General features: G+C 54.7%; 1 protein-coding gene across 2 annotated transcripts; it reads right to left on the reverse strand.

Moving 5' to 3' along the window:
- Nucleotides 1-496: 496 nt before the first annotated feature.
- Nucleotides 497-13517, reverse strand: ANHX (anomalous homeobox). 2 transcript variants are annotated; one of them, XM_045200927.2, is made up of 9 exons: nucleotides 13269-13517; nucleotides 11308-11435; nucleotides 9267-9390; nucleotides 7981-8167; nucleotides 7589-7703; nucleotides 6403-6695; nucleotides 2965-3112; nucleotides 1273-1357; nucleotides 497-1068 (listed from the first exon to the last, which is right to left on the reverse strand). In XM_045200927.2, exons 1-9 carry the CDS (start codon nucleotides 13515-13517, stop codon nucleotides 982-984), a joined length of 1416 nt encoding a protein of 471 aa, XP_045056862.2. In that variant the 3' UTR covers nucleotides 497-981. The 2 variants fall into 2 exon arrangements, with proteins under 2 accessions (XP_045056862.2, XP_024422408.2); XM_024566640.3 differs by lacking the exon at nucleotides 6403-6695 and having other exon boundaries at nucleotides 2965-3093.
- Nucleotides 13518-15171: the final 1654 nt, after the last annotated feature.

Genomic DNA, 15171 nt, shown 5'->3' on the forward strand with positions numbered 1-15171 from the left:
TGAAGGGGGAGGATGATGCAGCTGAGGGTCCTGCCGCTGCGGTGGCCGGGCTCGGTGGGTATCAGCAGACAGGCCTCCACTCCAGGAGCCCCCAGGGTCTCATCACGCAAGCACGGGCTTCCACACATCCCGGGTCTTCACCCACCCCTCGTTCACAACATCCTGTGGGCGACTACCCACACGCCTGCTGTTCCTCTGTCTCCCCCACTACCCTGTGTGCAGAGGGCACGGATGTGGCTATGTCCCCTCTGTATCACGCAAGCTGACTGGGGGTGACAGTCCTGTCAAAGCCACCTGTGCAAAAAGGGGTCACGTGTGCCAGGAGACGCACTGCACTTGGCCCTTGGTGCCATGTGCCTGCACACGGCCATGTCCACTGCTGCGTATGGGACAGGGACGTCGGAGACAAGGCGCTGCCCCTCAACAGGCTGTGGCATGGGAGTAATGCACTCCTGTTGTAAAATGGTGGCAGTTAAGTGACTAAAAATGAGGCATTCAGAACATTAAACTTGAATTTAATTGAATCGAACGTTTGTTTTGCAAACAATGAATTACAACCTGAGCGTGAAATGCACCCACGCTGCCCCGCTGGACCACCGCGTGGCCCACAGGCCCTGAAGTGTCGGGACGCTGCCCGCGCCTCACTCGCCCAGCAAACTGGGCGGGCACCTGGCCTGTCACAACCCGCTCAGGAGCCGGACCCCTATGACCTAGTGCTGCCTGAGCGGTACAAACATCACCTTTGACTTCTGCTCTCATGAACATCTCTCAAACGCTTCCTCCAACACCAGAAAGTGCCAACCAAACTACCCAAACCAGGCATGAGCCAAGGAGCTCACAATGCTCCTCAGCAGAACCCCCCCACCCCAGGAACTTGGGGAACCTCCTTTTTCCATCAGAATAAAGCTCTGTAACTTGTGTTGAATGGCGGCATGTCCACACCTGCTGCCCTGGGGCACTGGCCCGGTTTGGGAGGGCAGCTCAGCCCAGGCTGCCTCCCGACAGCTCAAGGAGCATCCTGGCCCCCCAGAAGGCATCGCTGGAGGCCTGGCTGTCAGGCCACTGCACCTGGAAAGCAGACACAGCGTTACCCACTCAGAGGCCCTCTGCTTGGCTCCCCCCTGCCGCCCCGGATACCCCTGCCCCACAGTGCCCGCCCCCAGGTCTCCTTCCACAGACATCCAGCCTCGAGGCCTCCACACCCGTGTCCATCGTTGGCCGCCTGATGCAGGACTTCGGAGGAGGCGTGGGTCACCTCCTGGAAAGCCTCACCTGGCTGGGTGGTGGGGACTCACTCAACTCCACGGCGGGCACAGGTCCAGGGAAGGCAGGTGAGGTGGGTGCCAGCTCCGGGAAGCTGGAAAAGGGGCATGACAGAACAGGCCTTGTCTCAAGGGGCACCATGCCACATCCTTCACCTCATGAGGAATGTGCCCTGAAGGTCTCTTCCAAGTGCCTGATGCTCAGAAACAGTCTCCTCCCTTCTCCTCAGAAACATGGCCCTCAGGTGTGCAGGGCGCTGGAGGAGCCTGTGTGACACCCGAGCACAGGGCCTGGGGGGGGTCACAGTACATCAGAGCTGGCTCACAGAGAAGAAACGTGAAGGAAGAGAAGGTCACGTAGGAGGGACATGACTGTGGTGTGAAGGAGGCAAGAGGACCTTGGGACCAAAACAGAGGGAGAAGCAGGGATAGCAGGGAAGGTGACAGGTGCAGCCCCTAGAGACAACTGTCCAGCAGTCCCTTACAAAGGCAATTGCACACGCACCCTGTGAGCCAGGCACTCCACTCCTAGGTGTGTGCTGACAGCAGACGTGCATCGGACATGTGTCCGGGAATGGTTACTGCTGCCCCAAACCTGGGGCTCCCAAATGCCCTCCAGGTGATGGAGCAACAAGTCCAGACCCACCCGCACCCAGGAGGGCCTGGCAATGAGGAGACACAGCCGCTGACACGGAGCGGCAGGGCAGAGCCAGCAGCCAGGCCAGGTGGAATAAGCCAGGCCATACACACTGCATGATTTCATCTACATGATACTCCAGAACATGCAGCTGAAGAAAGCAGGTCTTTGGTCCTAGGGGTGGTGGGGGAGAGGTGGGGAACCGCCCTGCAAGGCTGGCAACCTCAGCACATCGTGGCTTTGTGGGGAACCGACTGCCACACTCAGAAAGCTATTACTTGTGTCATCTACACGTTCGTTTACTGACTGCCAGCCAGTCACTCCCAGGGAAGCTGCTTATGAAGGAAGAACCAAGGCTGTCGGATCAGAGCTTGCATGGGCTGTGGCTGGGTCCAAGGCTGAGACCCACGGAGCCCCAGGGAGGCATCTGCCCCTCATGCCACCTGGTCACGATGGAAGAGTGAGCCCATCCGCAGAGTCGAGATTTTCCCACCCGGCTGCTTCGTAAGGACCAGAGCCTGAGACTTGGGGGACTGCCCCCCTCTCCTATTCCCCTGTAATTCTGCCATCACCAGGCACCTGGCCCACTGCTGACAGATGAGGGAGACCCAAACCCTGGGGGCCTGGTCCTGGGGTCACTCCCAGACCCCCTCCAGCAGAGGCCCCGTCACACTCTCCGTCACTCCCGTCTGCAGCCTCCTGCACTGCTGGCCTGGCCCCGTGGCTAGCAGGCTGCCTGTGGTCCTCCCAAGCCCCTGGAAAACTACAACCTGGATATAAAATCAGAATCTTTATCCTGCTCAGAAACTCTGACAGCCTGTATCTGGGACAAAGAAGATGCCAGAAAGAGGGTGCTGGGGCCCAGGACAATCTCAGGGAAGAGGCCTGAGCATCGTCCCCAGGACAGTCGTCCGTGTCTACTCTCGCGTCTCCGGATGTTCTTGTGTCTGAGGTGAAACTACCCTCTTCTTTCTGGTAGACGCAGGCTGGGGGTCTGTTGTAGTTCCCAGAAACATGTAAGCAAAGGGTGTCATCGGCACCGTGGCAGGGGGTCTGCATACTCACCTCTGGGGAAGGACGAATTCCGGAGCCTGCAGGGGCTGCCGTGTCACCAGGAAGCTGCCCACCTGTCCATCTGCCCGGCCACTGCTGGTGCCAGGACCTTCCTCCAGGTACATCCTCGGGGGGTCTCTGCTGGGTGTGTCAGCGAATCCTGCACAGGAGCAAAGTCCACAGCCCGATGCGGGAGGAAGGGCCCACTGGCATGCAGCACAGCCAGGATCCGCAGGACAGGAGCATCCAGCCCAGCTGGCCCCAGGCCGCAGCTTCCCTCCTGGAACAAGAGCTGGCCACACCCGTGCCCCTCAGCGGCCCCTTCAGGCTTCCAGAGAATAAACAAAGGCAAATCCTGCTTCGTCGTTCCAGACCTCATGCTGTCCCCACCCAAAAGACTCAGCACCTGAATCTGCCACAGCCCCCACTGCCATATGAGGACCGGACACAGGCCTACCCTTCTGGGCCATTTTCAACTGGTACCTTAGGGTTCACCAAGATTTCACTGAGGTACAGGGTGCCACGACCTCACCGTGCCCCTTTCTCTACTTAAATTGTTTCACGGAGGATCTCAGAATATCTCTTAGTCTTAAAGACAAGCCCCTGTGGACCAGTTTGGACTCTACAGACATTTAGGAGTGAAAGTGAGCTGAGAAGGAAGATCCCTTTCTGCCCTGAGTTGGCCAGGGGGTGAGACCAGATCAAGCAGCCCTGGCGTCAGCTCCATGACAGGCGAGCAGCCCAGGCTCGTGCCACCCAGACCTTCTCTGACCAGAGGAAGCTCCCTGACCACCTGCTCTTTGCTGTTTCCTGCAGAACTTTCAGAGGCTCTGAGGTACAGGGCATACAGTTAAGTGCAAATTTGAACATTTTTGCTTCAAACATAATAGATCAATGGGATGTATCTTCTTCCTCCAAGAGAAGTACAAAAGCCACAATCTCAGAACAAACGGAGGGTCGTGGAGGAGCCATGGCAGGCAGTGACGTCCAGTTCTCCACATGGCACCTCATCTGCAAGGAACCTGGAGCACAGGTCAGGGAGGGAGGGACCCGGGAGGGAGAGTGCGGTGATGTCCTGGGGCTCAGGGGTCCGCAGGGAATTTCGCAAGTGTCCAGCCAACACTGCCTATCGCAGGTAGTGGACGCCGGCTAGAGACCAGCTCCCCCGATCCTGCAGGAGGCAGGTCAGCAGCTGTCCTCACTCCGCCTGGTTGGCCAACACTAACCCGGTGGACATGAGTCTGGTGGCAAAAACCAACGCAGAGCAAGGAGTGAAAGGCACACCGATCAAACTGCAAAGCTGCGTCCAGAATAACCGTCCCCAGGCCGTTCCTCTCTCTCTGCTCCTCGGCCTTCTCTGTTCAGAAGAGCCAGAGCCACAGGCCCAACATTCTGCCTTCAGACAACAAAGCATAGTTTCTGAAACTTCCAATTAGACACTCAGAGAAATACAAGATATTGCATCTACAAAAAGCAACACGACCTATGAAGAAAGGAAAAATTCAGAGATTTGGAAACAGAATTTGGAATTCTCTTAAAATATCTACCAAAACAAAATATTGGAAGAGAGAGTTTAAAGAAACACCCTCAAAAGCACACACAATAACAAAGGAAAGAAGATATAAGAAATGAGGTAAGCATTTTAAGATTGGTCCAGGATTCCAGCATCCAAATAACATTTGTGCTCAAAACACAGAATTGAGACCATGGAGGAAAAAAATTATTGAAGAAACTATCAAATAATATTACAAAAAAATTCCCAGAGCTTAAAGGAGACCTTGTGTTTTTTTGTTGTTTTAAATTCAAACACTTAACAGCAAAGTGAATTGAAAAGACCTAGGACCATCACTGAAATTTCAGAACATCAAGACATTTAAAAAAAAAAAACAAAACCCTCCTTTTTCAGCTCTATTCATTCATGGTGGATGGAATAAACAAGAAGTAACAAAGGAACTAAGAAAAAACCCCAAACTCATGAATACAGACCACAGAATGGGGTTACCAGGGAACGGGGTGGCAGGGAGAAAACGGGGTAACGGGACAAACCATATGGTAACAGAAGGCTGAGCGCATGGTCGAGTGTACAGGCACCAAATTACCATGAGGCTGCCTGCAAAGGACGCAGTGATTAACAACGTTACCTCAATACACTTAACCTTTAAAAAAACGCCAGTACAGGAACCACAGGCAGGCTGCAAAGAGGTAAACACCAGAGTGACACGTGACGCATCAAGGACACTGGACACTGCGGGGACAGTGTGCCTGACGCCTTCGGGTTTCTAACGGAAAAGGCACTTTTAACTCGGAATTCTTTCCCCGCCAAACTGTTAGTCAGATGTGAGGGGAGATGAAAGACAACGTGAGGACACCGATTAGAAAACTTACCTTGCATGCACCTCACTGCACAGTTAATTGAGGACGCTCTCGAACACAACAAAGGTGTCGGGAAAGAGAGAATGAGGTCTGTGACTCAGGACACGCTGCAGCAGACCCAGGGAAGCAATTCAAGGGGTGCTCGGGGTGGTGACCACACCCCAGGCCCAGGGAGAAGACCCCACTGGGAGAGGGCACAGGAAGAAAGCGGCTTCCAGCAGCAAGGCTTCAGAGGGGACACATGAAGCACTGGCAAGACTGAAGGGTGTGGAAAAAGCAAGCAATGTAAGAGTAACAGAAACACCATTAAAAACCCCAGAACACCACGTATACAAGCAGAGACGTGGGTGGTGGGCCGAATGCACAGTGTCAGTATCTTCCTTACAAGGAAGGGTGTGAACGAGATACATGCACGTGCCCAAATACACATTCTGAAGGTACGTACAGTACAGTGACGATAAGGAAGAAACTAAGATAATGGTATTTCTATCGGGTGACAGTGGGGAGAAGTAGGGTCGGAGAAGCTCAGCCCTCTGTCTAGCAGGTGTTGACAGGCACTTAGGTGCATTTGAGTGGGGGACCTGGGGCTGGCGGCCACCTCATTTCACTTTTGCTCTTCCCTCGCTGTCTTATTTTGTTTCCTGTGCCTATTTTTTAAAGATTTTATTTATTTACTTTTAGAGAGCAGGGAAGGCAGGGGGGGATAGAGGGAGAGAAACATCAGTGTGTGGTTGCCTCTCACATGCCCTCTACTGGCAACCTGGCTGGCAACGCAGGCACGTGCCCTGAGTGGGAATCGAACCAGCAACCCTTTGGTTCGAAGGCCGGTGCTCAGTCCACGGAGCCACACCAGCCAGGGCTCATGTGCATATTTTAGTTTGACTATTAACTAAATGAGAAACATTACCTGGAATGTTGTGGGGAGAGCCTGTTTCAGGTACATTGGTTCTGGGTCTAATTAAACACAGTGTTCAAGCGGGAAGCCCTGGCCCTTCACACACCTCTCTACCCTCCAAGAGACCCCAGTAGTTGCAGTCTCTGGTGCAGAAACTCACGGTCTGTCTGGAGCAGACTCACCTGTGGGGCTGGGCCCAGCGAGAGTGGCGATGGACGCAGCCATGGAAGCATCTGCGGGGTGCATCGCGAAGTCCAGTCTGGGACTGTAGACCAGCTGTCCAGTCTGAAAGGAAACGTCCCTGGAGGACGCCAGTGCAAGAGACATCAGCCATGACCTGGGGGCAGCTGAAGAGGGGTCCAGCATGTCACTGCAGGCAGCCAACGCGCCAAGGCCAGGGTCAGGGCAGATGGGGGGCAGAGAGGCAGGATCGTGGCCAGGCCCCTCCTGGTACATCTCAGCACCCTGCAAAGACCTGGGAAACACCGCCAATGCTGTTCCTGGGTGCACAGAGGCTTGCTCAGGCCAGGGCTGTCACTGATGCCGCGGAGCCCACCACTCCCTCATCCCACCGCCTTCCCTGTCCTCCCTGTGGCTGCCAATGTTCTAGAGACACTCAAAAAATATGACTTTTGGAAACTTAAGATACACTAGCAGTTCATTCACAAGGACCTTCAATGAAGCGTTCTTTCACAATACTGAAAGCCAGAAATGATTAGCAGGAGCCTCCTAGTTGGTTGAATATGTGACGGTTGATGTTAAGGGAACACTGGGCAGCAGCCGATACAGCACAAAGAATTCATGCCCCACAGACGCTCCGTGTCTCAGATGGTCCTCTCGGGCACTTGTGCACAGCCCCACCCCAGTCATCTCTGTCGCAGCCCACTTGGCAGGTCCTACAGCTCCCCGCTTCACGGGTGACGAGAGCGGGACAGGGAGGTCACAGCAACCTGCCTGAAAAGTGCTGTAGGTCTGCACGTCGGGCGCCAGGCCCAGTTATTGTCACTGGTACATGGCAGGACCTCACGCAGTGTTGTCTGTTACCAACTCGAGGAAAACACGAGCCACACCCAGTACCAGAAATAAGCAAAGCACAACAGCCGGGTCTGTCTTCAGGCGACACATTTGCTTATTTTCCTTCCCACGTGTGTTCTCCCCATTCGCCACAACCTACGTGACCTCAGGCTGTGACGCCGGCCCCGATCTGGGTTCCTTTCCAGTGGCTCCCCGACCCCTGGGGTCACAGCTGTCACCCACCTGGTACCACTGTTGGCCCCGCATTCCCACACCCACTGCAGGCTTGGTTTCCCACTGAGGACAGGGGAGCTGAGCAGGGAGATGGTCCCCAGGATGTGGGGACGACAGTACCTGGGAGTCAGTGGTTTTGGCATTGTCTCGTCTCCAGAAAAGTCAGGGGCCAGGGCCAGAGGCTCCCACTGACTGTGGGTGGTCGCCAGGGACCGAGCATGCCTGTTTTCCTCACCTGTCGAAAGCCGATCAGATGGGATGGGAGGTTGGATGAAGTTCAAGTTCCAGCCTCCTTCCCAGCAGGTTACTAGTAGCCCCAAAAGCTGGAAAAGGGTGTAACCTGTGAGTCATCACAACATTCTCTATCCCCTCATTCACCTTTGGTCTTAATGACAATCCGTGAATGTGCAGATCCGGGCAGGGCGTCCCAGTAGCTACAGTGACCCTACCCGTGCCTTGCGGGTGCAGTGACCTGACGTCAACCCCAACCAGCAGGCCCTCGGGCCACTCACCTGGCCACCGAGGTCGGTGCACACACCCGAAGCAGGGGTGGCGGTGGCGTGAGGGCTGCAGGGGGTCCTCGGCCGTTTCCCCCGCTGGCTCCTTGCTCTGCAGACCGGCTCTCTGGCGCCGACGGTAATTGGCGAACCAGTTGTAGACTTGCTCTACGGTCAGGCTGGTCTCCGCGGCCAGGGTCTCCTGCCGGAAACGAGCCTCAAGCCCTGCTTCCGCCCGCCCACGCCGGGGTGTCCACAGGGGCTACGGCGCTGTCCCAGTGGGCGGGGTGGGCTGGGGGAGAGCCTCGGCCAGGGCTCCTTCCTCCCTCGCGCCACGGCCCCCCGACGGCCACCCAGTGCCAGGAAGACTCGGGAAGGACCTGCGGCCCGCAGCCTCCGCGTCCGGAATCAACCACGGCCAACTAGAAAGCACGACGACCACTGACTCGCGCCCTTCGCTTCCTCAGGAGCTGGCGCACAACTCAACCGTCAAAATAGGTGGGCAATCACTGGAGAGCCTTCCAATTGGACAGCGGATGAGTAAGGGCGGGGGGGGGGGGGGCGGGAATCACGGAGAGCCCTGCCGATTGGACACTGAGAGAAGACCACTACCAGAGCCCAGACAACTGGACCGGGGGACGGGAGCACACAGCTAAAGTCCTGCTAATTGGGCAGGAAACAGGGTGGGTGGAGCAAACATCAGCAGAATCCTCTTGACTGGACAAGCTCCAGAAGTGGGCAAAGCGGCCACTTGGAAGAACTTTGCTGATTCCTTGGGGGAAACTAGATGGACCAACACAGCAGAGTCTGGCCGATTGGAGGAAGCAAAGTGGCAGAGGGCGCAAGACCCCATTTCTGAGCAGCGGGAAACTCTCTCCCCTCCTGTCGCGCCGTCTCCCCGCGAGCTCCCAGCCTCCTGGCTCCCGCCTCAGCGAGTACCGGGCTTCACCGGCATCTGCCCCGCCAACGCTGGAAGCTCCATGAAGGCAGAGACTCAACACCCTCACCCGGTACCTCTTGTCTGGCCACAGCGGTTGCTCAGGGAGCATTTGACAGAGACACAGGCAACCTCGCGAGAGAAAACTAAACCCTCCACGTGTGCATACTGGGCTGTCAGGGGCTGCCAGACAATGAGCTACGGTCCCCAGGCCAGTCCAAGGAGAACTGGAGACCACCAGCACCCTGGCAAGACGGGCCACTGGGGAGGCCTGGGGGTGGGTCACCTAAGGGCCGGGTGTCACCTAATGGTGGAGATTGGCTAAGGGGAGGGTTGCCTGGCCTAACTTGTCATCCGCTCTTACCCGCTCATCCTTGCTGGGGTTGCTGCTCACGCTGGAGGCGAAGTCATGCAACTTCTGGCGAACCTCTCTAGGGAAGTTCCTGCTCTTCAAGCCCTCAGGGCAGAGAGAGGGCGGTGGTGGGTTCCTGGGTGAGGACAGTGAGGAGGTGGTTACAGACATTCCTTCTCCTGGATACACCTCAAGTGCTGCAGAACACTTGGCAACCCTGCAGTTCCTCTCACCTCAGCAGCCACTCCTTGCCCCTTGCTGCTGCAAGGTCCCAGGGGCCCACCCCTGAAGAAGGAAGGGGCTTGCTTGGCTGACCCTCCACTCTACATATTCATAAAGACCTCACCACTCAGTGAGATGCCGGTGCTGATAAATGCCAACAAACTGTCAAAGCTGGATGATGAGGATGTTGAGCTTGGTTATGCTTCACTGCTGTGTAAACTCGAAGTTTTGCAAAAGAAAATAACGACATGGAAACAAACAGTACCTATCTATACAAGACTTGATATCCAAACACCAGTTGAACAAATCCCCATGACGTCAAAAAGACATCCTTCTCATAAATCCCAAAGCTGAGGAGGAGAGGGATCTGCAGCTCTCCAAATATCCCCCCAGCCCCCATCCTGCGCATCTTGGTGAGAAACCACCCTATTCCAGCCACTCAAGCCAAGAGCATTGTAGTCTGGCTTTATTCTTTCTTTTCCGCCTCCAATACATCCAAGTCATCAGCAAATCCTCCAAAATCTACCTTCACACAACCCTTTCTTCAGCCACTCCCAGAAAGTCCAAGAACCTCCTGCCTCTGCTCCTACACTGACCATCTGATGGAACTCCAGTGTCACCCCTCCTTATGCCCCTGAGGTCCACTTGCTCAGGTCTCTCCTCCAAGGATTGGACGGGCCTGCACTGCAGCCTCTCCCCACAGCAAAGAACAATGTGTCACCAGCGTCCTCATCTGAAGGCCTTCTGTCTAGCATTCCTCGCTCCGAGTTATGGAGTGTACCTGGTTTCCTTGGTACTGTCCAGCGTCCACACCCAAGGTCAGCTCCGGGAGAGCAAAGCCCAGTCTCTATCCTTAGCACCTCCAATAGCACCCAGCAATTAGGGGCCCATCAGAAACACTGCCCGCTGGTCCCACGTCATTTACTTTGGTGAACCGCACTCTGGCAGGCCATGAGCAGCAATATGCAGGAACGTGGCTACATCCCTGTAGCCCCCAAGACTCATAGCTCACTCTATTTGGTGGGAAGCATGAAAAAAATTCTCTCCGGTACAAAAGGAAGCCATCTCTTCTGGTAGCCAGGCCCCATGGGCTCAGGAGTCCCGGCACTTGGCCGTCAGGAGCACAGTGGCCCTACAGACCAGCAGGGAACAACCATGGTCATGACCAAAGGCTCTATGATCTCATTGTCTGGGTTGGACTCCTGGCTTTGCCTCTGTCTACTTTGTAATCTAGGCAAGTCACTAACTTCTCTGTGTCTTGGCTTCCTCATCCACAAGTGGTGACAACAGTAGCAACAACCAACAGTTGCAATGTCTCCTTAGTGCTGAAAGCTCATGGTGGTAATTATTATATATTACATCTCCTTAATATCTACTGTGCCAGGCAACCTTCTAAGTACTACCCACAGCACTCTCTTCTTTAACTCTCTTTAAAGGTTCTGCAGCTCTGAGGGCCAGTGCTCAGACCGAACCACCTGAAGAGCCTTACCTGAGGCACGTGTGCTGGGCCACTCCCACAAGGCAGAGGGTAGTGAGGTCTCATTCCCCACATGCAGGACCTCACTGGGGGCACTGGCTCTTGCTGCAGCTGGAACTCTCTCCCACTGGCACAGCTGGGAATGCACCGCCATGGCCAACAGAGCAGATAGAGGGTGGGGCTACGTCAGGCACATGGGTCAATAATGAGTCTATTATCTTTTGACCAGGTGCTTCCTCTGACTGTTCCTGCCCTTATCATCCTGCCTGTTTCACCTAAGTCCTTCTGTGGTTTTGGATGGCACAGCCCCCGGGAGCCCCAGGGAATAAGCACAAGCAAGGCCCACTGGCGTACCTCTTCCTGCAGCGGAACTTTTGCACTGGGGTCAGTGTGGCCACGCCCAGCCTCCTCATGTCCAGATGGTACTGAATGTTGTTCCAAAGCTGCACCAGCTCCTGGCTGCCTCCTGGCACGCGGCACCCCTGCCAAGAAGAGCCTGCTGAGACCTAGCCACCCTCACCCACCTAGAGCACTGCAATCTGAGCTGCCCTGACCCCCGGGAAGAGCTGCTCACCGATGGGCCAAGCAGCAAGGGCGTGACCAGATGGCCAGTGCTCTGATCGCCACCAGGTGCAGTGCCGTGTCCTTGGTGGCCCAGCTGACCACCCATTCACATCAGCACCTCAACCCTCCCATAAAGCACTAAGGTGAGCACAGCTCCCAGTCACTCCTCACAGGTGAGGAGCATGAGGCAAAGGGCAGGCAGATGACTGGCTGACGGCCACACGAGAGGCAGAGCTGTGGTAGGACCCTACTGTCAGAGTGAGGTTCCATCTGAAGCTTGACGTACATCTTATTTTTTTTCAAATGTTCTTTTCTTTTTCTTTTTTTTTAAAGATTTTATTTATTTATTTTTAGAGAGCGGGGAAAGAAGGGAGAAAGAGAGAAACGTCAATGTGTGGTTGCCTCTCATGCGCCCCCTACTGCAGACCTGGCCCAAAACCCAACCATGTGCCCTGACTGGGGATCGAACCCACAACCTTTCTGTTATGGGACGGCACTCCAACCAACTGAGCCCACAGGCCAGGGTCAGATGGGGTACCATTTAAAGTAGGAACCAGAAAGGTGGGAAGGCACCAGCCTCTGGCAGATAGTGTGGCATAAGCGCAGGTCCTGGGACAAAGAAATATCTTGGGAATTCTAGGGATAGCAAGGAAGCCAGCATGGCCACTGCGGAGGAAGCCGGGACAGAGTGTGGAGAGACTAACGTGGGGAGCAGGCAAGCTCAGGTCCCAGGCCGAGGCCACTGCCCTGGTGCACACATGGTCCCACCTGCAGTTTTACACGTGTTCCCGCCACTGCATGAAGGCAGTTTGAGGGACCAGAGGACACCCCTTGGCTGGGAGGGAGTGGAAATACAAAGAACTGGGGAAATTTGAGTATCTTTACAGTAAACTCAGCATGAATTATGCATGGACCGTAATACGGGATGAACCAGGGAAAGACAGGCCCTCAGATCACCTACTGCAGCCCTCTGAGCTCTTCGTGTTTGGGAATTCAGAAGTGCTCAGATTTTAGAAAGTAACACAGGCATCTACTCTACAACGTGTACCCATAAAATCTAGGGCAGGCAGCATCCTGCAATCAAACACGTCAACATTTAGATAGCAAAAGGCATCTCTGTCCTATTAAGTGGATAAATTTTAAAAAAACCATAGCCCCAACTGGTGTGGCTCAGTTGGTTGGGTGTCATTCCGCAAAGCAAAAGGTCGCCAGTTCCATTTCTGGTCAGGGAACATGCCTGGGTTGTGGGTTGGGTCCCTGGTCGGAGGCTGCATGCAACAGGCAACCAGTCAATATTTAGCTCTCTTTCTCCCTCCCTTACCCTCTCTCTAAATATAAATAAATAAAATCCTTTTGTAAAAAAGACCATAAATTCCTTCACATCAATGCAGGTTAGTTTTCGAGGCCAAATGACTTGAGGTTCCCAGTACCACTGGATGAATGACAAAGATAGTTTCGGTTTCAGAGTTCTCGGCTACACACCTCCGCCTACGGGACTGAGATCCTGGGTCTGTCTGACTGGGGGGCTCGTTGATTGGTATGCCGGCCTCCAAGCCAGGACCACCACTCAGTAAGGATTTGATACATGGGTTTTTTTCTCAGATTACCCAATTATTTAGAATTTAGTAAGGTGAGAGTGAACCATAGCACCTCTCCCCAGGCTACTGCTGACTTCCGGGCATTCTGCCTTGCTCAGGATAGTAGTGGCTGCTGCCCCGCTGTGCACCGCCCGCCCTCCAGACCAGCCCTACCTCCAACAGCCGGCAGGCGGCCTGGTGCTGCTCCTGCTGGACCAGCACACGGGCGCACACTAGGGCCACATCCTCGTTGTCAAGGAGGTACAGACGGAGCTGGCTGTCCAGCACAGCCGTAACCAAGGGCTGCACCTGGGCAAGGTCATCCTGGAGGTCCCGACACAGCCTGCCAGCGAGGGTCACCAGCTCCTCCAGGGGTGGGCTGGTGCCCCCACTCCCCCTCAGCATCTTCAAGAAACTCTGCATCCTGAGTTCGGTGGCGCCCCTCTATAAACAAGGTGACAGTCATGACAACGGCCAGTGCTGATGACAGGCTGATTGTACATCAACCCTCAGAGCAACTCTGAGGGGCCCCTCCTGCCACAGACCCTTGCAAGGTGACACTAATGAGAGCTTGCTGGAGGAAAGGCCGAAGGGAGCAGATGCCCATGGCATTTCCTCTCAGTCCCCCAGTAGTGCACCCCTCCTGGGCGAGGTGCTGTCACTTACTCCTCTGCACCTTCCCTCTCTCTCCTGGTGGCCCGCACACAGGCCCCACCCTGGTTCTCCGACCATCCTGTTTCCGCCCGTCCTTATACACTCGGTGATGACGCTTTGTGTCACTCCCCCTCTGGATTCAGTGGGGCAGGGACCATGGGGGAGGGGGGGGCAGTGTCTGATTTCCTCAGCATCTGCCAGGTGGATGCCACGGCCTCTACTAGCCTTTAGCGGTGCCCTGGGCCAGGGGCCGGGCAGAGGCCGTTTACATGCCTGCAAAGAGGAGCCATGGGACCTGCAGGAGCAGGACAAGTACCATCTGGTTTTAACTATTTTGAGTTTTAAAAAAACTGAAACTTATTATTTGAAAAGCACAAAGAGTTAAAGGTTCCCCTAATCACACAAATTAAAAAAGACAAAAACAGCCTACGCAATGGAATGCACCCTTGCTGGGCCTCCCTGTGCCCCCTGCTGCTGGAACTCTGGCTCCCTCACCCTCACAGCTGCACTCAGTGGTGGCACTAAGTGAGGACAACCAGCGGGTACCTGAGGTAACCTGACCCCGGAAGGCTGGCTTCAGCGCCCAAGCAGAGAGAACTGATTCATTATACCGCAAGGCCCACTCTGCCCCCTGAACACGTGAAAGCCACAGCAAGTAGATTTCATAGCTTTGTGAGTTTCTTTTTTATACAAACCTATGTATACATACACCTATTTTTAAAAATATTTTATTTATTATTCTGCCCTGTCTGGTGTGGCTAAGTCGATTGAGCACTGGACTGCAAACCAAAGCGTGGCTGGCTCGATTCCCAGTAGGAGCACATGCCTGGGATGCAGTCCAGGTCCCCAGTAGGGGATGCATGAGAGGCAACCACACATTGGTGTTTCTCTCCCTCCTTTCCTCTCTAAAAATAAATAAAATATTTAAAAATATATAAAAACTTATTTATTATTTTTAGAGAGGGGAAGGGAGGGAGAAAGGGAGAGAAGCATCCATTGATTGCCCTTCACACCACCTGGCCCTTAACGCAGGCATGTGCCCTGACCAGGAATCGAACCTATGAACTTTTGGTTCGCAGGGCGGCGCCTAATCCACTGAGCCACACCAGCCAGGCCCATGCACCTATTTTTAACAGCACAGAGGGATGGCTGATCCGGCCAGTAGCAAGGACATTTACTGGCGTATATTCATGGTCCTGCAAAGTATCCCATGATAGGAGAGGCTGTAACGTGTTCAAACGCCTTGCAGCCGTGGACGCTTAGGCAACTTGCTACTGACTGCTTTCCAAGGATAAGGCCTTATTTCTGTGGAACATATTCCTTGGGGTCAAGTTAACAGGCGGTGCTACGGGACATCTAAGTTTTTAGCAGATTCTGCCTAACTTTCCACTAAGGTTGTGAAAAATCTGCGCGCGCAGCGCTC

This window comes from Desmodus rotundus, chromosome 7 (assembly GCF_022682495.2).
Source record: "Desmodus rotundus isolate HL8 chromosome 7, HLdesRot8A.1, whole genome shotgun sequence".
In the NCBI taxonomy this organism is placed as follows: Eukaryota; Metazoa; Chordata; class Mammalia; order Chiroptera; family Phyllostomidae; genus Desmodus; species Desmodus rotundus.

What these genes read in the sequence shown, in the direction of transcription:
- ANHX (XM_045200927.2), bottom strand. Translation starts at nt 13,517, where the DNA reads ATGCAGAGTTTCTTGAAGATGCTGAGGGGGAGTGGGGGCACCAGCCCA. An exon ending in CCGCCTGCCGGCTGTTGGAG is followed by an intron (nt 11,436 to 13,268) that starts GTAGGGCTGGTC and finishes TCTTCTTGGCAG; the next exon opens with GGGTGCCGCGTGCCAGGAGG. An exon ending in CCAAAACCACTGACTCCCAG is followed by an intron (nt 6,696 to 7,588) that starts GTACTGTCGTCC and finishes GGTGTTTCCCAG; the next exon opens with GTCTTTGCAGGGTGCTGAGA.